Raw genomic sequence first — 25,922 nt, forward strand, 5'->3', positions numbered from 1 at the left:
TCTTCCGCCAGCATTTCTTGCTGAGTTTCCCCATCAGGCTTTGGCCTTGGCGTATCCTCTGGCCTGGCCTCTAACTCCTCCATTGATATTTCCATCATCTCATCCTTATCTTTCTCTGATTCTTTCTCTCCTTGTTCATTCATCGCGGCCCTTCTTTGAGCCCTTCTTTGCTTTCTTCCGGGTGGATTTGCTTCTTCCACTGGCATCCTCCTAGCTGGCTGTTTCAGGGTTGTCAAATAGCATGACTTTGCTGCCTCCTGGTTCCCCCTCAGCTTAGCTGTCGTCCCCTCATTGGTAACGTACAACATTGTCAGATGATAAGTGGAAACGATACCCTGGACATCATGTATCAGAGGACGTCCCACTATGGCGTTGTAGGCCCAGGAACGTCTACCACCACAAATTCGGTCATGACATCCCGAACTTCACTGCCGTCTCCTATCCGGACCGGGAGGCTCACCAAACCCTCCGGAGTTACGGACGCCCCGGTGAACCCAATTACAGGATACCGGACAGGCTTCAAGTATTCCCGTCCTATCATCAATTTTTCGAACGTTGAGAGATACAGGATGTTAGCTGAGCTTCCACCGTCTACCAGGATCCTATGGACCAAACAATTCGAAATTCTTAGAGTGACCACCAATGGGTCATCATGAGGGAAAACCACATGCTCTGCGTCTTTTAGTGTGAAAGTCATTGCCGGCATGGCTGGCGGATGCCTCCATTTCATGCTTTCATTGAAATTGACTTGGTGCCTGAATTCTTTCAGGCTGGCTTTAGCTCCATTCACACTACCTCCATGAATAGGTCCGCCACTGATGACGTGAATTTCACTGATCCTTGATTGAACGTTCTTGTTGATTGGTTTTACCAGATCTCCTTCTTTCGTCTGTGCTTATATTGGCTGAAATAGCCTCTTCTTAACAAATCTTCTAGATTATCTTTCAAATGACGACAATCTTCCGTGACATGGCCGTGATCCCCATGGAAATCACACCATTTGCTTTTATCACGATTTTTGTGGAACATAGGTTTAGGACGCTGCCATTTGTCGCTATCCTTGTTCTTCAAAAAGATCTGACTTCTTGAGGTAGTCAGTTGGGTGTACGCGTCAAATTTGTCTTTGCGCTCACCTCCTTCCCGACCACTCCTTTCACGATCCCTACGATCGCGGTCATACCTCTCACCATCCCTTTCTCGGTCGTCCCCCCTTTTTACCATATGTGACTCTTGTCGTCTATCATCTCGGGCGCGATCAGATTCACGGCCCTTATCTTTCTTTTGCTTATCCTCTTTCCTCTCAGATTCACGGTTACCCACATCTTTGTCAAACCCTCCCCTCTGATATAATCATTTGCTTTACCCAGGACGGGACCCAGAGTGGTGTAAGATTTACGACCCAGATAATTTCGAAATGGTGACCCCTCCTTGAGGCCAGTCATTAAGGCTAGCACCGCTACATCTTGCTGTAAGCGTGGAATTGAAACGGCTTCAACATTAAAGCGACCGATATAGTCCCTTAAACTTTCATTGGCCCCCTGCTTGACAGACAATAATTCTCCCGTAGTACGCTCGCGACGTCTATTACTGACAAAGTGAGTACTGAATGTGGACGACAACTGGGAGAAGCTAGAGATGCTACCTGGCTTTAGACTTTTGAACCATGTCTGGGCTATGCCTGTCAATGTGGACGGGAAGACCTTGCACCATATGGCGTCCACATCAGTGTAAAGGAACATGTGGCCTTCATAAGCAGCCACGTGGTCATCTGGATCCGAAGTGCCATCATACTTGGAGGTTGGCATCTTGATTCTCGTCATTGGATGATTCAAAATATCCATAGTGAAGGGGGAGAGCTTAGGCTTAATGAATAGGTGACCCCCATCGAATAGTTACTAGCGCCTGAGGCACTGTACTCACGACGGGAGCCACCCTGGGCCTCTTCCTCTGAATGATACAATTCTTCTGTCTCCAGAATGTCTTCTTCATAGTTTGACTGATCAATCCTTTTTTCCATCTCTCGTCCACTAGGGTTCAAAGATCGCATTTTTCGAAGAGGGGTGCCGTCCGCGTTCCTACCGGCCGTGGCCAGTGGTCACTTACGTGCACCGCCAGCAGGTTGATTGGGTGTGCTTTGTTGGGGGTTGGCAGTCAACATTTGAATGAAAGAAGCTACAGTTTGCAGCTGTTCAGGTGAGAATTGACTTAGCTGAGCTAAATTGAGAGGTACGTTACTATTTGGTGTCTGTCCCTCGGGAGATTGGTAGTTGAATTGTGGGTTTCCCATCGCCCCAGTGATGACTGGCTGCGACGAGGTCTGGCCGACATCCTTATCCTTGGATCCTTGATTTGTGTTGTTTACGTCACCCATGATTGCTTCTTTGCTAAGGTTGGGAGGTGGACCGAGAAAGCAGCGAAGTGCCGCCAGCATTACCCAGGCCGGCATCAAGGCCACCCTCTCCCTGAATACCTTCAGAGGTATTCGGGTCCAGATCCTCCACCTGCACCACCTCATTAGCAGCAGAGGCGCCAGGCTCTTCAGTTGCTTGCCTTTTGTTGGCAGCAGAGTCATCAACGGTTGGCTCCCTGGTGCGCCTCCTGTTTATAGCACCTCTATTGACGGTCCGAGTGGCAGAGGACCGCAAAGGAACAGCAGGGGATGGAGGGGCATTTGAAGTAGCGGCAGCAATTGGGACGCGAACACTGGTGGACGCGCCGCGACCCCTCCTCCGAAGGTTCTGAGGGCCGTGGCGGTTTCCTCCTCGACGCCCGTTGGTAGAGCTGTGCATGGTTAAGTAGTCAGATGAGGGAGGAGCGGGCAAATGTGTTAACGGCCGATGCTCACTGTCAACGCCGAGAGCGTCAAGGTCAAGGTGGTCAAGGCCTGCAAAAGAAATGAACCAAAAGGGTTAAAAGGGAATACATATGTACATGAAACAAATAACAAGTCGTCAGACGGACCAATCCGACAACACCACTTACCATTTTCATAAGCCGGAGATAGAAGGAGAGCCGACAAAGGTCTATCTCCCAGGATGTACTTTGTATGGGGAAGCCAGGTTGAAGGCTCTTTAGTCCTAACCGTCTTCCCGTCATCATAGGTGGTGTCGTAGTCGGCTGATGCAAAGTAATCATATGCCACCAACTCTTCCTTAGTTAGCGGCTTCAGAGGCAGAAGCTCCATATGAGGGGCAGGCTCTGTAAAATGACGGCGTACAGGAAAGTCATCTGGTACCCGTACCCAAAAGAAGGCATCTTGCCAACCCTTCAAGCTGGTCATTTTAGGTTGGACCGTCATCTTTTTGTCGGCCGTCATGATGGACCACCATCCAGCCAGACGGGAAGACCCGTTCTTCTTCAACCAATGAAGATGGCGAAACAAATTTAGAGTCTGGGGGAAATCGAGAAAGCGTACCACCCAGATGTACGCGATGATGTTGCGGATGGCTAGAGGAGTCAGCTGAGCCAAACAGACGTTAAAGGCCTTTAAGATATCCACCAAAAAAGAGTCCAAAGGGAAGCGAAGGCCGAACTCGAAGTGGTGAGTGTAGACAGCCACATGGCCGGGAGGGCAGTCAGTGACGACAGATCCCTCGGACGGCACGACCAGCCGGTAAGAATCCGGCATATGATACAAATTCCGAGCCACTCGAGGATAGTGCAGCTCTAAAGCATCACGGCGCCAGGGCTCATCTATCTCTACTGAAAGGGGGCCGTTACAATCATCTTCCGGAAGCTAAAGAGCTCCCGTCCCAGGCCCCGTCTCATTTTCCTCCTCAGTCCGGGAAACCTCTTCAACCATGGGAGCCTTCGAAGCAGAGGCGTCAGTCCGACGCTGGTAGGTAGCCTCCTTATCGTCTCCTCGAGCCATGCTATCAGGAGAATCGCTGTCGTCACCTAGATCAATAATAGGAGGATTAGGAGTGACTGACTCCTGCAAGCGGTCGTAAAAGTTGGACGGGACCCTCACACCCGCATCCGCCAAGCTATCTAACCAAGCATGCTCCCTAAGGGGGGGGGGGACATCAAGCCCAGGGACGGCATCGGCTGGCGGATGTCTACGGGTACGCCTAGCCAGAATCTGGTGCCTAAGTTCCCTAAGCGTCTGCTTATCGCCGCTTTGGCTAGCGGTCAAATACCTTAAAGTCAAATTTTGCTCCTCAGGAGTGGATGGGTCGTTAAGAAACTTAGACCTTAATTCCCTTTCTCTATCAGTTGTGGGGGTATGTCCGCTAACAGCCTAGTTCTCCCAACAGGGCTATTTTCAGGCTCAGAGTTTGGACCAACAGAAGGAGAAGAGGGATCACTTTCAGTTAAAAAACTTCGACGAAAACATTTTGGCTATCAGACAAGTCCGACATGACGACGAAAACGCGAAAAAAGATTTAAGAAAAGGAGAAGAGAAATTATAGAGTTACGTGGAAATATAAGGTCGCCGGAAAAAATGAGGCAACAAAGAGCAGAAGTCGCCGGAAAAGACAGGCAAAACTCCAACACAGCAAGAGCAACCTTGAAAGCTGAAAACTTTAAACTCAGAGAACCACAAAAGCCAAAGCAAAGTGCAAACCCAGACAATGCAAGTCGGAAAAATGCGAAATTCTTAGTATCACAAGAACCGAGACGAAGAAACTAAGAAAATGGCGAACTTTTCAGCAAGAACCAAGCACTAGAAATCGAGTTTTGGAGAAAAAGAAGTTCGAACAATGGGGGCTAAGTCAGAAGAGCAAGAGGAAGAAGAAAGGGGTTTTTTGTAAGTAAGAGGATAAAAAATTCCAAAAGTAAACCGCCTTTTGCTTTTATACCAGGATGAATGGCCAAGATTAAGTAAACTCTTCAACTTCCTCTCAGATGCGTGCCAAGTGTCGAAACTACACTAAAACCTACTAAAGCATTTGGGCGGGATTTTCGGAAAAGGTAATCATTAACTTTTCGAAATTCTTCAACTCCCTACGACGACACGTGGCACTCCACAAACCTACCCCATTAAGAAAGGACAAAAGATCAAGACAAAAGTAAAAAGAAATATAAAAATACCGTCGCAAAAATGTCCGCGTCCATCCGACAACATCTTCAGTGATCGCGACCACAAAAGATGCTGGGGGGCTAGTTGTATGGGTATAACCCAAGTTCATTAACGACCTTCTCATCTATGACCGCGAATAAGATTATGGACGCGAGTACAATAAAACCATTAAAAGCACCGTTCGAGCCAGTTCATCCCCTAGGACCGGCAGTGTTGGCGGACGCCTAACAAGACAAAATAGAGGGAATCTTCCCACCTGTCAAATGCGTCATAGCCCTACACGTGTCAAAGGATTATACGTCTGTCAGAGGAATAGTACTTCTATAAATACCCCAATGGTACTATTCTGCAGGTACATTCTCTTACACACTGAAAATAGCTTCTCTCTCTCTCTCTTATTTCTCTCTCTACATCCTAGTGGTCCAAATATCTGACTTGAGCGTCGGAGGGGGTTTCCTCAAAACCACCCCGAGGGTAGTTTACGTTTGCATCTTGTGCAGCTTTCCAGCAAGGACGTGAGCTCTCAAGACTTGGCGGACTCTTGCGAGGACGCTAACCGTTTCAAACCGAAACAATAACGATGCAAGAGATTTCATAATAATTATGGAGGATAGGAAGCTTACAAATACTGATGCTGATGATCACCAAACGCGATTGTCAATGCCAGTAAGTAGGGGTGAAAGTTCGGTGTGCGGTTTGGATTAGGGCCTAATCCAATCCGATCCGAATAAAATTTGGATTTCAATTTTTCAATCCGAATCCAAACCAATTAGGGTTTCAATCCGATCCGATCCAATCCGAAATTTCATACTCTAGATTGGATCCAATCCGAAAATCCGATTTTTTTAAAACTTTAATTTTTCGATGAAATAAATTAAGCACAACAGCAGCCTAGTAGATTTAGGAAATGAGGAATTAAGTGCAGTTAGTGCTTTAGGGGAAGGATTGAAGTTCTATGTGTATTGGACTATGGAGTAGGTTTTTTTATAATAAAAAATCAGTTAAGCACTTAAGCCCAATCCAAATACATAATACAAGGCATATTACTATTCGGTTATATTGGATTTTTGGATCCAATTACCCTCAATCCCATCCGATCCGAAAATCCAATTTTTCAAAAATTCTCAATCCGAATCCAATCCGAACACAGTTCGAATCCGATCCGAATTACTAATTTGGATTGGATTGGATTGGATTTTGGATTTTATCCGAATAACTTTCACCCCTACCAGTAAGGCATATTCTTGCTCCGTTTTTGACAAAAGAAGAGGAACTACTACTTCAACAGAATGTTGATCCCTATAGAAAGGCCAAGATAGACGTAAAGGTGATCATAGAGTCATCTGAGTATGATTTGCAGCTAAGTAGATGGAACTACCCTGCTAAAAAGAAGAGCAAAAACAGCAAGAAGAAGAACAACAACAACAACGAGCCAGGATGGAGATATGCGTTGAAACATGGATGGCGTCACCTTAGGGAAGAGCATAATCTAAAGGTAGACGATATTATTCGGCTTGTGTCGTTTCGGTCTAACGAGAGGCTTCACATAGCAATTGCAATTGTTAAGCGTAGATCAGACTGCTAGAGTATCAACTTCAAGATGTTCGGGAGTGATATTATGACTTGTGATTATTGTAGTATATAGTTAGGCTGAGGACGCATATACTTGTTTATATATATATATGTAGTTTGTTAAGAACTTAAAGAGAAGCATATATTTAAATTTGTTTAAGTGTTTATATCATTAGCATCATTATCAGGCCATTTAAGACTTGATTTATCAATGTTCATTATATAGATTAGTATACTGTAGATCGATCGAGTTACTCATTCTTCCACTTTTGGTATCATGTATAAATTACTAACACTTCCTTTAATTTGATGGGTATGAGATTTCTTGGGTAATGGCAGCAAGAGTACTTAAGAAACTTTTTTTTTAATGTTAGAGGTTGAGGCTATTCTAAGTATCCCAATTCCATTGTATGATGCCAGTGATGAGTGGTCATGGTGTTTCTCGAAGGATGGAACATATACTGTCAAAAAGCTCTTATCATATGTGGCGAGTTGGAAAAATGAATGAAAGAGCTTCGACATCAGTTAGATGATATGGTGGTTTGGCTGGAGGATTATCCTAATGTAGCTAGAGATGCTGTACTGTTGTCCTTGTTTGATTAATACATTTATTTTCCTATAAAAAAAAAAGTATTTTATGCCTTCATTAATCAACAAAATAAATCATTGATAATCAATATATATAAAAAGAAGGATTTGTTTGGGAGTATAGAGCATGTCATATAGGATTGCCATGTCATCAATTTTAGTTTTCTTTTTACAAAAATAGAATTCTATATAGATTTAAATACATATAACGAGCTTTGGATAAGCGAAAACTAGAATTTCGTGTTGAACGAACAACTTAAATTCCTCTAAAAAAAAACAACTTAAATTATTATATTAGTATGTAATTTGTGTATAACTAGTTTGTTCCAATTTTTTTGTAGTTGTTCAGATTTCGGATTTGTTAATTTCATTATTTCACTTGTCTTTTTTTTTTTTCAATTCCTTTTTAGATCTTTGATAGTTGTGCAGATTTGGGGTAATTCTTTTGTAATTAGTTTGTAACTGAATAATTTATTTCGAATGTAAATAAAAAAGAGGGTTTTGAGTGTAACTGAATAATTCATTTCAACTTGGTGTAAATAACTAAGAGGCTAGTTATTTTTTTATTTTTTTTTATAAAAGAGGAGAATTTGCGTCGCACATTACCTCGTATATGACGTGAATGGCCCTGCATTTGCGTCGCACAGTACCTAGTATCTGACGCAGGGATGGCCCTGCCCACAATATCTGGTGGGGATTTGCGTCGCACGTAGCCACGGGTGTGACGCAAATAGCACAAAATCTGCGTCGTTCCTTATTCGACGCGGATAATATCCCAAAATTTGCATCGAGACCTGTGGCGTCGGACCAGTGTCCGACGCAAAATAATGTTTCTGTACAAGTGTGTATATAACTTTTGCTACGTAATTCGAAATAATATAATTTTTGTACCATTGGATTGTGCCTGAAATATGCTTCGAAATAAGATTCATTTACAACACAGTTCTACAACTTATAAAATAAAGAGCGCCACGTAGGATTTTCATGTCATTAATTTTTATTTTAAATATTTTTAAAAAGTAGAGTTCTACATATAATTAAATACATAAAAGGAGTTTTGGATCGGGAGAAATTAGTGTTTCATTTTTAACATAACCTAAACTATTATATTATATAATAAAAGTATAACTTTTGCTACCTAATTCAAAACATTATAATTTTTTTAACATTGGAGAGTGTTTGTAGTATGCTTCAAAATAAGATCCATTACAATATATAATTTTACAAGTCATGAAAATATTTTTATTTAGATGAATTGTAAGACATTATTTATTCTTTTTTTCAGATAAATATAATATTACTATAAGTATAGTAAGCTATATATATATATATGTGTGATTATAGCCTTTAATCATAGGTCCAATTTACAGGATCAAATATATTATTTTTCAAAATCGCAGTCTTACTCAACAAACCAAAATAATTTAGTATTGCAATAATTTTTTTTTAAGAAATATTGTTGTTTTTTTTTTGACAGAAATTCATGAGTAAAGAAATATTGTTGTTACAACAAAATAAATCATTGATAATGAACACACTATTGTGATGACGCAATAAATTCATCATGGGTCATGGGTATGCCTATAATGCCCATGAATATGATCACCAAATTAAAGCTTGGCTTCAATATTATTATTTATTAAAGAACACGGCTAATTAACTTAATGACATGTTTTTGGTGCTAACCTTATACATCAACATCATAATCTTTTGAAGATTATTTTGGCATCAGTTATAATTTATATGTATACATCTAAAACTCAAGTCAAACAATTCTCATGTTGCCGCACATGTTATCCCCCCCTCCCCCTCCTAAGCAATTGATACAAATTAATAAAAATATGGGTGTTAAGACTCGAACCTACAACCTATCCTTTGTCCTACAAATACACAAACGAACTCATCTACCGGCTCGTATTCATTTTCAATTGTAATTAGAAGTAAATATGCTTCTTAAATTGACACATCATTCGACTCTTACATTAATTGACTTATCAAGTAAATGAGTAATATACTAATATATCCTCATGTTACATGTTATATTACCTGCTATCAAGTTTCTGTTTATCATTAGAGGTGGGCATGTGTCGGGCCAGCACACGGGTCGTGCCGGCACGGTTTGGGCCCGGTCCGACATGAGCCCGCTCGAGGCATGGTCCGGTGTCCACAACATGGGCATTTATAAATAGATTTTAGGTGCATTTAGGTTGTATTTAGTTCATATTAGAGCATTTAGGTGATATTTACATGATTTACTCAAGTTTTATTCTACTGCTCTCTGTTTGCTTGTTTTGATGAGTTTCATGTGATATAAATGCAAATAGACTATGGTTGGCTAAGCTAGTGTTCAGAAAATGAAAAAAGAAGGTAGATTATATGAGGATCACAAACCATCTTTTTGGGACGAATTTGGGCTATAATGAAGCGAACAATCATTAGCTGAAATGCGAAAATTGACTCTTATACACTTTTTAACTCATAACTTTTGATATAAAAATAATAACAGAGTGATTCCAATTGAGTTGGAAAGTGAACTTGAAGACCTGCCCAACTACACTGCACACACTACAATTGAACATTATGATTATGCTCGAACGGTGGGGTTTGAGAAAAAAAATGTGTGATCAATCCCATCAATCCAATGATAAGCTCGATGTCATATCCCTAAGTAAGTTATAAATAAATAGTAACTCAAAGAGGAAATATGTTACCAACTTAAAAACAGATATTATTGAAAAAAAACATAAGGAAAAATGGATATAAATAATCCCAACTTTGAACTATTTTAGAATAATCTCAACTTTAGTGGGTACCTTCTCAAAATAATCGGAACTATTAATTCTCTATATATCTTAAACCTAAAACAAATTAGTATAGGCAAGAAAGATAATAGTTTGGTTTATTTTGAAAAGATCCGCTCAAAAGTTAGGATTTTTATAAAATAATTCAAAGTTGTGATTATTTTGAGAAAACTAGTGAAAGTTATTAGGATTATTTATGTCAAATTTTCCAAAAACATATTACATATATATACACACACTATATGATTATAGAATACGAAATATGAGTACGTGTATTGTACTATATCTCTAAACATATTCTCTTCCAATCCACACATTCACTCTCTCTTTCCCTTTGTTTTATCACATTCAGTTATTCTTTATAATATTCTATTTTATGTTTATTTCATGTCTATCTCGAATTTTCACGTCCTTTTTTTCATTTCTTAATGGCAAGGTTAAGATGCCTCAAAAATAGGACCCAAAAAGTAGTTGAATTACGTATCGTATATACACCAACATACAACTACCATCTAGATTATTAGCTTTTTTTAGGAAAGTCGAACTAGTACATCAATCAAAGAACAAAGTGTCCGAAAATACATAAGGAGAAATTTTCGCAAACAAAAATTTTCCCAAACTTGTTCGATACCAAATGACACTAACATCTATTAGCATATATATCAAGACACTTATATTTTTGGCTTCAATATACTTTTACAATTCAATATACTACTTTTCTTATTCAATATGCTTGCAGTACATTCTTTTTTTTCTTCAGTCAACCCTCATAAGTCACTAAGTACATGTAGAAAAAATATCTTACTCCTTATGTTCTTTTTAATTAGTTACTCAAATTTGATTAATGTGATAATATAAAATGTTGTTACTTGTTAGATTGACTATCAAACATGCTAAAAATGTCTAAACTGTACGTCGACAATTATGAAACTCGATATAGAAAAAAGCTAAAGGATTGTACTTACAGTGAATTGAAAGTTGTGAATGTCGATGAACTTAATTGGTTAAAGCAAGTTTCATGGTGCCAAGACATGAGATTGAATCCCATCTATATCATTTGCTCTCTTTACACCAAAAAAGGGAAAAATTAACAAGGACGATCACATCTATAGTTCCCCTTCCATAAAACATCAGAACTTTTTTGATTATCCCACAATAATCCCAACTTTGCAAGGGTGCTTTCTGCTACAACAGGTAAATTTCTGAAACCACCACCCTTGTCACCCCTACCACCCTCTCCTTTGCAATACCATCCTCTCCCGGATTGAAAACGTTCTCCCCTACCTTGCCACCCCTCCCCCGCCCCTAAAACTACCACAATCTGCCTCCTTGCTGCCGACTAGCCGGAGCCTGGCCACCCTCCTGCCAGCCACTGCAGCACCGACTCCCTGCCTCCTTCCTCTCTCGCGTCTCTCCTTCCCCATATCCCCACACAATTCTCTCTTCCTCTCCCCTTGTTCCACACAACCACTATAAACCCACACCCCCTCCTCGCCACCTCTCCCCCATCATAAAAAAATCCTCCCCCGCCCGTGAAACCCCTTTCCTTCCCTGAAATTCCTCCCCTGCCCCACAACCTTCCCCACGACCCCCTCCCTTGTTCCTAGAAAACCCTTCCCCCGCCCCTGAAACCTGTAAAAGGTTTTTTTTTTAAAAAACTTACAGCTTAAACCAGTAATCCATCCACTTAGACCATTCTTGTGAAATACCCTCAAAGTTAGGATTGATGTGGGATAATTGAAAATTATGATCTTTTATGGAAAAGGGTTATAATGGGAACCATCCTTGTCAATTTCCCAAAAACAATGTAATTAAAGCAAATTCCCTTTCGGAATGCCGAACATCGTCCCAAAACTTCTTAAAATCGCTGTTTTCGCCAAACATTTTCAACTTTACCTTTTTTTTCCCAGACCATTACTTCCTGCCACCACCACCCTGATTGCCACCACCTCCATTCCCACAACCACCTCCTCCACCACCCACCAACATCCCCCACCCCTGCAATCAACCCCCACCCTCCGCCCCACCCCCATACGAGCAACCCCCACGCCCACGAGCAACCCCCACTCTCCCTCCACCCTCACATCAGCCCCAACCCTCCCTCCACCCCTCGCAGGGAGCAAAAATCGACATTATTCCACCTTGCGAATTTTTAAAAAAAATTATGGGGCGATGAGGCCGGACGTTACGCCCATGGCCCGAACGTTCAAGCCAGATGTTCGGGACCATAGATAGAAAGTCCTGGCCCGACGTTCCACTCATCGCCTCATAATTAAAAAAAAAAATGCAAGATCGATGATGAAAAGAAGAGGAGTAAAATAGTAAAATAAAAGTGAACCCGCGACGATTTTAAGAAAATTTGGGACCACCTTTAACAATCTTCATTTTTCTTGGGGGAGGAAGATACACTTTCCCACACAAAGTTCCAATTTTGCAGCAGCCGCCCCATTTCGCAGCGAAACCATTCACCCAGCCTATCTCTCGACTCTCGACTCTCGACTCTCGACTCTCTCTCTCTCCAATGGCAAAGGCAGCTCCAACAACCTTCCGCACCTTCTCTTCTTCAAACCCAAATTTCCACAAATCCTCAATTCCTCCTGCATCCTCTTCATTCCTAAAACTGCCCACCACCTATTCGACGAAATGCCGCACTCAATTCCTCACCAAAAACTCTCAATCAATCCGCTCACCCTGTTTTTCACCCATTAAAGCCACCCCATCCTCTTCTTCTTCATCCACCGCCTCATTTCACGGGCTCTGCTATGTCGTTGATGATAACATCGACACTGACCAAATAATCCCTGCTGAGTACCTAACTTTGGTGCCTTCAAACCCTGAAGAATACCAAAAACTCGGCTCATATGCGCTAATTGGATTGCCCAGTTCATACCAAGTTCGATTTATTGATGAAAATGAAACTAAAACAAAGTACTCTATTATCATTGCTGGTGCCAATTTTGGGTGTGGGTCATCAAGGGAACATGCCCCAGTTGCTTTGGGTGCTGCTGGAACTAAAGCTATAGTGGCTGAGTCATATGCTAGAATCTTTTTTCGGAATTCAGTGTCGACTGGGGAAGTTTATCCGTTGGAATCCGAAGTCAGGATTTGTGAGGAGTTTACTACTGGGGATGTGGCTACTGTTGAGCTTGCTGAGAGCAAGTTGATTAATCATACCACTGGGAAGGAGTATACATTGAAATCTATTGGGGATGCTGGTCCTGTTATTGATGCCGGTGGGATTTTCGCTTATGCGAGGCAAGCTGGGATGATTGCTTCTGCAGCCTCTTAAGAAAGCTCATTTTTTGTGAGGTATCTATATTTATGATGTATGTTGGTTGAATGATGATACACTGGGATTTTGTGTTATGTTATTGTTTTGTTGATCTTATGTTGGTGTGAGAATTATGAGTGATCTCATTTCATAATATTGTAGTTTCGTGATCACTGCCTTAATGTTCTAAGAGGGTGGCATTCTCACCAAGTAATTGGTTAGGCTCACTTGTGTGTTGAGAGTGCTATTTCTTTTTTGTAATAGACTGACTTTTCGAATGGTAATTGCGAGGTTGGGGTGTGTAGTGGTTTACTTTGAGTTCAGGCATCTTATAGGCATTAGACTTAACAGTAAAATGTAAATTGTGGGCTTGTGTCAACCTGTTGGAAAGTATACCCCTCCTGCTAAATCTCTTTTAAATGAGGACTGCTGTGCTGTATATGAACACATTAGATTGACAACATTATACACATGGAAAGATTGTACTCCCTCTTTTAAAATTTTTTTCGTAGTTGGCATCTCACGAATATTAGAGAAAGTGAGAATAGCCAATGGGGTATGGTTTTGTGGAGTTGTGCATTGGATGAGTAGAGAGAAAATTAAATAATTAGGACAATCAAATTGAACCATTTCAAATCAGGGAGGTGGTTTGTCATTTTGAGATAGAGGTAGGGCCTGTTCTCCCCAGCTTATTTTCAGTTCAGTTCAATTCAGTTCAGTTCAATTCAGTTCAGTTCAGTTCAGATCAGTTCAGTTCAGTTCAGACCAGTTCAGTTCAGTTCAGTTCAGCTCTTGACAATACTTTTACTCTCACATATCACTATTCATTTCAGTTCAGTTCAATTCAATTCAGTTCAGTTCAGATCAGTTCAGATCAGTTCAGTTCAATTCAGTTCAGTTCAATTCAATTCAGTTCAGTTCAGTTCAGCTGTTTTATGCCGAAGAGAACAGGCCCGTAGTAGAATAGAAAGGAAAAGTATCAGCCTTAATTGATATGCAGCCAAGCAAATTTTAACCCTCTCTTCTCACCCACTTGCAAACTCACTGACTCAGAATACACAACTTTTCAAGTTGCTCCCCAACTTATAGCTATAAGTAGTATTTGTGTCCTATTTAATTTTGGAAATCTTGCAACTTGTACCAAGTAAAAAATCATAAATACCCAAGTATATACTTTCTTGACATTTGTATTAAACCTCTAGACACATTATATTATACTACCTCCATTTCAAATTAATCTACACACTTAATTTGAGGGAGAACCAAGGAGAAAGTGCAAAGTATGAGAGATAAACTAAAAAGGTGGAGAGAGAAACTGAAAAGTAGGTTAAAATATTAAAAAGTAGATGACATGGGTGGAAAAAGAGGAGAAAATATATGTGACATATTACCAAAAATAGAAAAAGTAATGCTGTGTAGATAAAAAAAAAAGACCAAAAAGAAAAGTGTATTGATTAAAAAGAAACGGAGGTAGTACTTCATTCTGTAATTACATTCTTTTATCTGTAATTTCTATCTTTTGATAATGCGGGGTTGAATTGTTGAAGCTGGTGACAAATAGATCTCTTCATCATAGTTAGGTGAGCTTACAGAGTTGATTAGCAATCTGTCAACTCTACACTAATTTAATGTCCCTTTAAACTGCTTACTACTCTTTATTTTCTTTGGAGAATAATGCGAGCCGTTTCTTTTTGGATCAAGGCTCGAATGAAAAGAACCTTTTTCAACTGGTCACACTGAAACAACCTCTTCAGAATCGTATGTGTGAGATTGGGTTAATATTAACCCGCTAACCTTGTCATTGGCGGGAGCTTCACTAGAGGCATTTGTTAGTGATCTTATGGAGTGATGTTGAGCTGTGAAGCTCCTTTGTCTAAGCATCTGTCCTCCTATTATTTTGCTTTGGTCCATCTCTTCTTGTCCTGACCTTTGCAAAGGCACGAATAGCTCTACTTTTCCTCCCATTGACTCTTGTTGCTGTAGAATATGACACTGTAATCCCTTAAGAATCTGTTGGGAATTGTATTACCCCCTTTTTTTATTTGGAAAAACGAGAATCGTGTTATCCTGAAAGAGCTGTCTTGCGATACTTGGACAATATCAGTTGTAGCTTATGGATTTTAGCCACTCTCATAACTAAGTATGATAACTTTTTTTTATCAGGTGCAGTGTTCTGGATCAACTTTTGATGTGCATATATCTTTGTCAACTAGGGGGTGTTTGGTTGGAAGTGAGGAAAGGAATCAAGTAAGGGTTAAGAAAGGAAGGGAACCCCAAACCCCCCAATTTACCGATGTGTTTGGTTAGACAAGAGAAAGGGTAACAAAAGTTGACCCTTTACCTCCCTCCCCCTCCCCCTTCCCCTCCCTCCCCCCATCTCTTTCTCTCACTTACGCCGGCACCGGCGTCGCTGTGCGATCAGCAGCATCTAGGCTAGGGTTTTCGGCGGGTGGGGGGTGTTCTCGAGTGTTGGGCTAGGGTTTTCGGCGGGTAGGGGGAGGTTTTCGAGGGCTGTGTTGGGATTTTCGGCGGGTGGGGGGAGGTTTTCGGCGGCTGGGGTGGTGTTTTCGAGGGTTGGGGTGGGGTTTTCGGCGGTTGGGGTGGTGTTTCCAAGGGCTGGGTTGGGGTTTCGGAGGGTGGGGTGGGGTTTTCCACGGGTTGCAGGGGGTCGGCAGCTTAGGTGGAGGGTGGTGGCGGCAGCTCAGATGGTCTTGGTGGTGGTCAGTAGGGTCAGCCTGGTGGTGGTGGTGGTGGTGGTGGGGTGGTCAGTTGTGTTATGGTGTAGAAAGATTTGGGGGTATCCAAAACCTTGGGGGAGGGGGGTGTAATGGATCTAAGGGTAAGGGGGGTAATTCTAAACTGAAAAATGGGTAAAGGGAAAGGAAAAAATCATCAACCAAACATCAAATAAGGGAAACATAAGTTTTGAAATCCTTTCCCTTTCTTCACACCCCTCAACCAAACGCCCCCTAAGGGTGATAGGTTTATATCACTTGAGCTTTCAACTGCTTAGCTTTCTGCTCATAGATCTCTTTGTTTAGCCTGGACATTACTGCAATTCAGGTCTTCTATTGGCAAATGGGTCATGTGATAGTCGAATTAACTTTGTATGTATTTTGTTTCTCATTTTGTCAGTGGACAAGATTGCTTTTTAATGAGTACTGAGTTAGTGCTTTGCTATCGGTTTGACCTCTTTAGCCAAACAAAGTCATCATCTCCTAGGAGAGGTGGTTGAACATATTGATATATGGATCTGAATATCTTGTCAGTGTCTGTGTAGGCTTTGTACATTTGAAATTGATGCCATACTTGTCCAATATCTCCTTATTTAGGGATGTCTTGGTTGATTTTGAACATAATGTTCGAGTCCTAGTGACTTCAATTAGCTTTTGTAGGAGATAGGAGCATCTTGTTTTAGTATGTCTTAGTTGATTTTGAACACACTCCTGGAGTCCTTGTGAATTCAATTAGCTTTTGCAGGAGGTAGGAGTATCTTGTTATAGAGGTAATGTGAGCGGCAAGGTGTCGGTTCTGTACACGTTTTCGTTGTAAATTTTTGTGTCTTTGATTCTGGTTCTAATCTATATGCTTATGGTCCCTGACATAGTTGTCGACTCTGTTTGTTACAACGCCAACCAATTCAATATGTGCAAGTTATGAACAAATCAGGATTTTATGATTTATTCTATGCTACTGAGCACCCGTGTGCTGGATAGGGATGCATTTCCGATTGAGGTGGTTCAAGATATCTGAGGTTTCTAGATGAAAGTGGAAGTGTCTGAGTAAGGATTCCATACCCTTGTTGGAGTCTTGAGTATCTAACACAGTTGCTTACGACAAAATGAGGAGTCAAAGACTCAAAGTAACATGGGTTTTATTACATAAACATGACCCTACATGCTGTGTAGTTGAGGAGTAATATGACATTGACATGGCTTGATTTGATGTTGAAGTAGGAAGTAGGAACTATTAAGATTGCTTAAGATATCAATCACTCTGTAGAGTAAATAGCACCCTATTGAGGCTTTAACCTAAGTATAGTTCTGTTCTGCGCAATGACTATAGATTTGCTATTTAGTAGAACACAGAAGCTTAGGCTTGCTCAAACAAATAAAGTTGCTTTGGTTAACTGTGTTATCTAGTTCAGATGTTCAGCACTGCTGAGTCGATTTTCCAACTTTGATCTTTGATGCTCTAGTTTTTCTGCTTCTGTAAATTACAGTGAGTTTCTATTTACGCTCTTCTTCTTTCTTTTTCTTATCTTCCTATTTTGGAATTCCACTCAGCAGGTTTGGTCTAGTGCAGATTAACATGAATTATAGTTCAAAACCAGTACTCGCGACCGTCTCAGCGTCTTCACAATCCCAGATGGGATCCATAGATATTTGGACTCTCCCCTGCTGTGTATTAGATTTGCGTTTCTTGATAAAGTCTGCTGCTGTATGATTGTCATAAATCAGATTATGATTTGTATTTTGGGGCACTTATTGTTCTGCTTAATTAAATGAAACAATAAGCTGTAACTTTGGGCGTATTTTATGCATCTGAATTTAACTTATCTGCAATTATCTAGAGCTTATCGTATACTCCCTCCGTTTCCTAAAGATCTTCCCACTTACTGTTCCTACAGATACCAAGGAAAATCAAGTTGTGTGGGGCATGGTGTGAGTAAAGTAGGAGAGAGAAAGGGGTTAAGATAAATAAACAAATAAAAAGGGGTTAAAGTAGGAGAGAGAAATGGAGTAAAATTGAATTAATAATGTAATGGTGGGCCATATGATAGTGACATGAGAGGGTAAATAGGGAAATTTGTTTTGCCAAATAAGGAATAAAGCAAAAGAGGGAAGATCTTTTGGAAACACCCTTAAACGAAAAGAGGGAAGATCTTTAGGAAATGGAGGGAGTATAAATTAATTGTAATTGCGCATCGAACTATCTAAATTTATTTTAATTTGGACGTTGAAATGTATAAAATATGTCGAATAGGATGCAGTTATGCAGGCACTTCAACTCTTGGAGAAATCAGAAAACCATAGAAGTCACATCTAATAAATTTACTATGCTTGTCATAAAAATGATTTCGCACATGTCTTTTCTTTTGTTTGACACAGTTTATTATCTCAAATCACTTTGTAAGAAATATATTTCCTTTCATTCTCAAATAAGTATGACATTTATTTAGATGTGTAGCTTTACGATTTCAAAAATTATTAAAAGAAACGGTCTAATTTTGATATAAAAGTAGACCTGTAACTAAATTGATTAAACTAGTCATCGAAAGAAATTAGCCTAGTCATTGTTGGGTTAATTCTCTTTTTAATATTGGGCTTACCAATGCCTTATTTTAATTTAAAAATAGGCGGTCTTTTACAAGACAAACTCTTAGGATTTTAGATTTTATTGATAATACATACTTAAGAATCTTGATGCTTAAAGATATGTATTAAAAACTATCTAAAAGTAAACCGGAAACATAAAGTAAAACAAACCATGAGTCCCGGCATAAATTGGTAATATTTACTTATGGCCAAATATTTTATAGATTCTTGATTGACAGTAAATAGTTTTGACAATCTAGGTGAATTGTTGTAAGCAAAAAAGAAAAAAACATCTTTTAATAGATGATAATGACAAAAATTTGTACAAGCCATATTGAACTAGATTTACTAAAAAGTAGTCCAAAAATCAGAGTTTGAGTCCACAACATTTGCCTTAGGCACCTAATGATACAGTTACGGATTATGTATGCCTTTGTTTCTTGTTCGGTTGTGGTGCTTCAAAAGGTTGTCGCCTCACTCTCGAGAATGATGACTCAAACCGGTTGTGATTGTGGTGGGGATAACGGCCTTGCTTCTTTTCATGCTCCATGCCTCGGACATGAGCAGTGATTCGGAATCTGTGGTGGCTGTGGCTGCCATACTCATTATTACAAACAAGGAGGTCACTTGGAGACCTACCACATCTTGCTAGACCCTGCCAGAATTCCAAATAAATATTTGTCAATTCACCTAGATAATCCAACTTTTTCTGTGTTATATACTCCTTCCGGTTTTATTAGTTTGCCCGTTTCTTTTGCACAAAGTTTTACGAGAAACAATGTTATGGGACATAGAAAGAAAGAGAAACTATTATTTTATGTTAAAGCTGAATGTATGTGTGATGGAAAGTTAGTAGTCACATTCCAAAAATAAAAACAAAAGAAATGAGTAAACTAATAAAGGACATCCCAAAAAGAATTACGGGTAAACTAATAAAGACCGGGAGGAATATTAAACTATAGACATAATTCTATTACTTTCTTAAGTTAGCTCAACATTAGTTGCAAATAAACATATTTTTGCTCACCATCGCAAAAACCTGACTTTTAAATTCAACATTTTTTTCAAAAACCTTCACTAATCAACCATATATGGGCTGGACATCATTTCTAAAAAAAATCGAAATTTTTTGGAAATTTTTAACGACATATATAACATAAGCACACTGGAACTTTTATTTCAAAAAATTTCTGATCAATATTCCTTACGAGAAGCTTAATAGCACAATTATAATTAGTAGTCTCAACATTTTTTAGAACTTTTTTATTGATTAGAGCATGCTCACTCTCACTCATGCCCCAAAGAAACATGTCATCCCTCTCTCATTAACTTTCTCTCTCATCTTTTAAAAGTTTGCCATGTTTGTGATTCATTTTGGCAAATGTACCTCACTCATGATCCAAAAAATAATAATTTAGGAAGTTTGTCGAAATATAACAAAATGGATGTCTATTTATAGATCTCAAAAATAATAGGAATGTTGGTGAATTTTTTTTTAATTTGTATTTTTAAAGTTATTCAGATTCCAAAATCTGAATAACAAAAAATAACCTTTCTGATTCAGCAGCCACATGTCGAAATATGGTTGGCTAGCACGCTGCGTAGTACTGACGTGTCCAACTGCTCATGTGCACGCGTGGCGCTTTTTCATTGGCTCTTACAATTATTGCCCCATCAAACTCACAGTTTTCAATGTTTCCCGACCAAATTTTTCCCACTTTTTCGTGGGCCCTCCATCTCCTTTTACATGACTTAAAATGACTTAATCCATGTTTGGGCCATGGATCGAGGCATTTTATGACGCAATTTAAAACATGAAAAATCCATGGATGGCTTCTGCTTTTGATAGATGATTCAATTTCATGACCAATTCTAGTGAGCATGCTTTTAGGAGGCGAGAAGGGTGGATCCGCTACTTAGATTGGGCTTATGGCTTCAGCCAACAAGAAGTAAATAGCCACCCAAATCATAAGATGATAGCAGACATCTTTCGAAAGGTATAATAGAAACCATGAAAAAATGACTTTCAAAAAAAAAAAAAAAGAAGGGGAATCCTTCAAGGTTTTGGCTCGCAATAAAGCTAGGGTCTGATCATGAAAAAATGGTGCAAAAAGGATTACGACAGCAAACAAAGGGAGTATTCCCCCAGAACTCTCTAGTCTCTATATATGAAGTATGGGACAGAAATCGGCCAAAAATACTCGCTAAGATCACATTCGTCAACAAATAGAATGAAATTTTCACTTGCCAGATAGCAAGATTCAAACAAAAGAAACAACTCCCACAATACAAAAGGTCCAAATTATGGAGAACATATATTTGGACTACAAAACAACATACATATTCTGATATCATAGGCAAGACATTAGCATTGCTTCTTGCTTCTCTGCTACATTCTCGATCTTTAGAAGGGTCCCTGCTAAAACACCAGTTCAATTTACATCAGATCAACACGTTCACAACTAACTTCATATACTATATACAAATGCAACCACCCAAAAAAGTAAAAAAGAAGCTCCAAATGCAAGACCAAAAGCTGGCCAAAGAGGCATTCCAAAATACTCAATCCATTTCATTTCATGTCAGTTCCAAATGCGTTCACAACTAACTTTCATTTCATGCATCAAGTAACAACAAATTATTTCCTCATTATAAAGTACTCCCTCCATTGTTAAAAGGTTGCAACACTTTGATTTTCATAATATTAGCATACCCCACTTTGACCATATATTTTAACTAATACAAAGGGAAAAATATTAAGTACAATGTTATTGGATTTGTCTTGCAGCAAATTTTCAAAATATTAACCTTTTTTTATGTTTATTGATAAATAGTTAAAAGTATCCATCATCAAAGTTGTGAGTTGACAAACAAGAAAGTTAAAATTTTGCGGGTTTTAAAAAAAAGCCAGAGGAAGAACATCTATGCCACCAATGGGTTTTACAAATACCCAATCTCAGTGCACGAATCTACCAAAACCATAAAAAGTTCACCCTCTCTTACCTCTCCATCCGTCTAGGCATCTTTCGTTTTCTTCTTACTTCAGCCTTCCTAGACTCGGGCTCTTCTTTACTCAACAATAGTGGCCTGACACTCATGTTCACACCAAACTCTTCTGTAAGATCCCTGTAGAGTAGAAACAGTGTTCAAGTGATATGGAATAAAGAAAAATAAAGAATCTGGAATAAAGAAAAAAAATTCAGCAATTTGCACCATATAGTATGAAGTAGGCTATCTGCTATGGGAGAAAGAAAAATGAGAAATGCAGGGTATCAGAATATATCAAATCTCAGTAACACACCTCGGTGGAAGAGGGAGCATCTGGGGCATCATGAACCATTGTGCACCAAAAGGATCTGGAGCCATAAAGTTGCCAAAAGCCATATTCATAGGCATACCCATGTTGTGAGGTATGCTACCATCAAAAGGACCCATGAATGCATCTACTGTAGGTTGTACACCTGGCCAGCAAGATTGGAATGCAGATGGGCTCATATATCCATCCATCCCAGGCTGCATATTCATCCATTGCGCGTCTGCAGCTGCAAAACCATTTTATGCCTAATGTTAGAAACTAAGTAACTAAGTACTAACACAACAAGTAGATTAGCAAGTGTATTCTTCCAGATGAAAGTTCCAGGCAGGGAACAAATTTGACGTTACTGTTAACGAGCCATCCATGTAATTTACCTGCCTCAAAAGCAGCCATTTTTTGTTGAACTTCCTCCTCAACAGGAAGAGCATTATCATGTGATGCAGGTTCCTTCACAGTGTCATGTGTAACTTCAGATACATCTTCAACTTTAGTAATCTTCCCTTCCCCTGAGGTCTGTGGTTGTACCTGCTGCTGTAGAGCATCTCTAGGTTTACTACCATCCACATTCTCCTTTACATTTGTAGTTTCTTTGGCATCTAGAAGTAGCATCTCTTCGCCTTTTGACGCAGCAGAGTGAATAGGTGATGGTACCCTAGGTTGAGGACACCGTGCAGATTCCATATCTGAATACACAATTTATATATATTGAAGTCTTGAAAAAATAGGAAGGAGAATAACATTGGTAATAAGAAAAACAATGTTGACTACCTTGAACTTGGAGAGCTCCTCCTGTATTATCTACACTGCTGTCACCTGACTCTAACATGCGGTCAATTGTATCCCGGAGTGTCTTATTTGGCACAAGATAATCTGCAAGTATATCTCTTGCCTCACAGACACACATAGATTTTGAAATTATATAATCCCTTATACCTGCTCAAGGTTGAAGAAGATATGAGAAAAAACAGTCTAGATGTTAAATGCAACAGTACATCATAGCATCAACTTTAAACTCAATATACATATATCAATCCAAAAACAACAGAAGTTCATAAACTACATTAATTACTATGAAACCTTAATATCCCTAGACAAAAAAAAAGCACTTCATACTTTATAGTTTACGCTCTACATGTTAACTTACATTTGTCACAGAAACTATCAAAACAGCACTTGCTGGAAAAGACAGCGTCTTTCATCACTTCTTTGCACAGCGGACAATGGAGTTCTGGTGGAATATGTCTAAGAGAACGAGTAGAAGGGAGGCCTTCCATTGCTTTATCAAAGGCAGTCCTGTAGTGTCAAAATGCCATGTCAGTTCGAGAATCCAGTGTAGAAACACAAACATTCGTCAACTAAGCAAGTGAACATACTCATTCAGCTTCAAAACAGCAGAAGTGCCACTAGGCAATGCATAGGAGCCGTCCACCTTAGGTACAAGCATCGACTTTGGAATACCAGTTGGAGGTCTCAATTTCTTAACGTCATAATTGGGATCGCCATTTGTTGGGCAGTGCTGAATATAATGACCTGAAATAAGTTGACCACAAATGATAAACATCATTAAGTTATATACAACCATCAACACAATAAGCATAAATAGACAGGAACTCACCAGGAACCTTACACCTATGACAAACATAGCCTTGTGGAGGTGTTTTCCATCCAAAACCAGCTTGACCTGATTAGGATACAGACACGACTGTCATTACCATATCCAAACCACATAACTCACAGGCAGGTTTTGAAAGGAATCATTAATACTCTTCATATTACCAGTTAGCTAGAACATGCTCCCTAAAGTCTAAACAAATAGTTAATTATATTGGAACCTAGAGCTTCAACGACATACCAACACCTCGGCCACTCTGTCCGCCTCTTCCAAAACCCCTTTCTCTGCCAAAACCATCAGCACGATGACTGCATATTTACAGAATGTTCCAATCAGTACATGACAAGAATAATTCATGACAGGACATGCAATATATATTAACATCCACAATACTGATAGCAATAAGATTGAATATATGTCTCACTTCTGCCAGTCGAAACCAGAATTTTCAACTAAGGCCTTGATCTTGCTGTCCTCATCAGCTTTGGTTGGAGGAACCGAATCCTGTAATGTACTGCTGGATTGTCCTGGTGTTCTACAAGGGGTTGTTGCATATATACTACTTCCAAATTCATCATCCAATTCTGAAGCTTCAAACGCAGGCTGATCATCCTGAACCTGAGTCTCCACCTTCGGCCTACATCAAAAGGCGAAAATCTTTCAACAAACCAAAGCCACCAGGCTATCAACAGAACATGATTCAAGGTTAAAAAAAGAGGTTGGAACAGTACTTGTTTGGTTGAATGACAATAGAGATAGGCTGTACTCGAGGAACTCGGCGTATAAGAACAGAAGTATGTCTTGGAATCAACCTTGCTTCATCAAGATACTCTGAAATTGCAAAACAGACAAATCATCCAAATCTTGCCGAATTTCAAAGACAACTAAGGATGCGTTCTTTTCACCTAAATTCGGCTGAATTAAACTTCTCTTAATTAAATTAACCCTTAGTTAATATTCCTACAGCTTCTCTATCGAGGTTTTTAACGTTTTTTCTTAAGACGGTATTGGATCCATGAAAGAAATAACAGCAATAAAATAGTGAAAAATTGAATTGAATTGAATAAACTTCATATTCATACTTATAAGATTTGCTGGGAACTAAGCATTAAAATTGGACCAACCTTCATTGGTTTGAGCATTAGTAACGATGAGTTCACAAGGAGTACCCCTTTCCATGCTCTTTGATTTAATAATTCTTTGTTTCAAATCGTTAACCGATATGAATAAACCGTCAATAGAAATTGAGTCATGAACTTTGCTACTTTTAAATTTATAATACACTGCCATGATTTATAACTGAAACAAATACAAAATCTTTATTACAAATCAAATTATTAAAAAGCACATAACAACTATAAAGAATGAAATTTTTATCAAAGTATTAAAAATTACAGAACAAGTACAATGGAATTTTTATCTAAATTCCTATTCTAGTAATCTTGGAATTCTTCATGACGCAAATCAATAAAAATTTCTGATATTTGAACGCCTTGCCTCGATATTAGCGATCACAATTATGAACAACGGAATCGTGGAAGAAATTGTTGAATTTGTTTCCTCGAAAAGTAACTGGAATTGAGCAGAAAATACGAAAACTGAACTTTTTAGATAGGAAAAAAACTGGAGTGGATGAATATAAACCTCTTAATTTGTAATCTTTAATCTGCAGAGGAAGATGGCAATTTCCTTGTAATCGAGAAATTTATACGATTGTAGAATGTAGTGGGGAGAGACTTACTTGTGTTATTCCAACTTCCGTTGATAATAAATATATAGATGTATGATAATAGGGTCTTAAACGAATTAGGATACCTAAAATCACTAGGATAATAAATAACTATCCTAACCTATATTCTGAAGTCTACCGATAAGGAGAGGGATGAAAAAGAGTCCTGACTCTTCTAGAGTTTTAATGAAATTCTACGAGATAAAATTAGCACTCAATAGGGTAGGGTGGCCCTCATTTCGCCTTACCAATCCCAGGGAAATTTCGAATATAGGCCTCTATCTGAATTATACGTTTTAAAATTAAAGATTTATATTGATGGGAGGGAAAAATTAGGAGGTGGATTCTAATGAGAAAAGATAAGGTGAATTTTGATGAGAAAGATATGAGTCATTGATTTTGTATTTAATGGTTTAGGATTATCAATCCTCACATCTACCAATGATTTCTTTAAAAAAAACAACCAATCTTAATCTTATCTCTTAATATTAAAATTGTTGAAAACAAATTATAACTTTACATTTTTTTTTCTACAAATTATGTTTTTCATACATCAACACTCGGATGACACACATAGAACTAGTAATTATACTTCTAAAAGTGAATATGAGAGGACTTGGTGTCCATTTAAAATTACAAATATATATACTTACCTAAAAAAATTATCTCAAAAGAAAACATATATCGATCTC

At 39.1% G+C, this 25,922-nt stretch overlaps 3 protein-coding genes across 9 annotated transcripts; 1 reads left to right on the forward strand and 2 right to left on the reverse strand.

Annotated features, from left to right (window-relative positions):
- Positions 1–2,384: 2,384 nt before the first annotated feature.
- On the reverse strand, positions 2,385–4,273 carry LOC130591335 (uncharacterized). Its single transcript, XM_057394610.1, has 2 exons — positions 2,983–4,273; positions 2,385–2,884 (listed from the first exon to the last, which is right to left on the reverse strand). The coding sequence occupies exons 1-2, from the start codon at positions 3,626–3,628 to the stop codon at positions 2,385–2,387; spliced, it is 1,146 nt and encodes a 381-aa protein (XP_057250593.1). The 5' UTR covers positions 3,629–4,273.
- Positions 4,274–12,358: 8,085 nt separating this feature from the next.
- Positions 12,359–17,813, forward strand: LOC104884136 (3-isopropylmalate dehydratase small subunit 1). Of its 4 annotated transcripts, none has more exons than XM_010668732.4 (2): positions 12,359–13,293; positions 17,542–17,813. In XM_010668732.4, exon 1 carries the CDS (start codon positions 12,506–12,508, stop codon positions 13,271–13,273), a length of 768 nt encoding a protein of 255 aa, XP_010667034.2. In that variant the 5' UTR covers positions 12,359–12,505; the 3' UTR covers positions 13,274–13,293; positions 17,542–17,813. The 4 variants fall into 4 exon arrangements, with proteins under 4 accessions (XP_010667034.2, XP_010667035.2, XP_057250951.1 ...); XM_010668733.4 differs by having other exon boundaries at positions 17,545–17,813; XM_057394968.1 differs by having other exon boundaries at positions 17,561–17,813.
- A 2,677-nt stretch (positions 17,814–20,490) lies between these two features.
- On the reverse strand, positions 20,491–25,261 carry LOC104884147 (E3 ubiquitin ligase PQT3-like). 4 transcript variants are annotated; one of them, XM_057394970.1, is made up of 13 exons: positions 24,908–25,261; positions 24,626–24,800; positions 24,233–24,332; positions 23,926–24,138; positions 23,742–23,809; positions 23,505–23,570; positions 23,263–23,419; positions 23,034–23,182; positions 22,658–22,822; positions 22,264–22,572; positions 21,875–22,115; positions 21,577–21,699; positions 20,491–20,992 (listed from the first exon to the last, which is right to left on the reverse strand). In XM_057394970.1, the coding sequence occupies exons 2-13, from the start codon at positions 24,789–24,791 to the stop codon at positions 20,665–20,667; spliced, it is 2,085 nt and encodes a 694-aa protein (XP_057250953.1). In that variant the 5' UTR covers positions 24,792–24,800; positions 24,908–25,261; the 3' UTR covers positions 20,491–20,664. The 4 variants fall into 4 exon arrangements, with proteins under 4 accessions (XP_057250953.1, XP_048500896.1, XP_048500895.1 ...); XM_048644939.2 differs by having other exon boundaries at positions 20,492–20,992; positions 25,146–25,255; XM_048644938.2 differs by having other exon boundaries at positions 20,492–20,992; positions 24,626–25,261.
- Positions 25,262–25,922: the final 661 nt, after the last annotated feature.

This window comes from Beta vulgaris, chromosome 5 (genome assembly GCF_026745355.1).
Source record: "Beta vulgaris subsp. vulgaris cultivar EL10 chromosome 5, EL10.2, whole genome shotgun sequence".
Taxonomy (NCBI): domain Eukaryota; kingdom Viridiplantae; phylum Streptophyta; class Magnoliopsida; order Caryophyllales; family Amaranthaceae; genus Beta; species Beta vulgaris.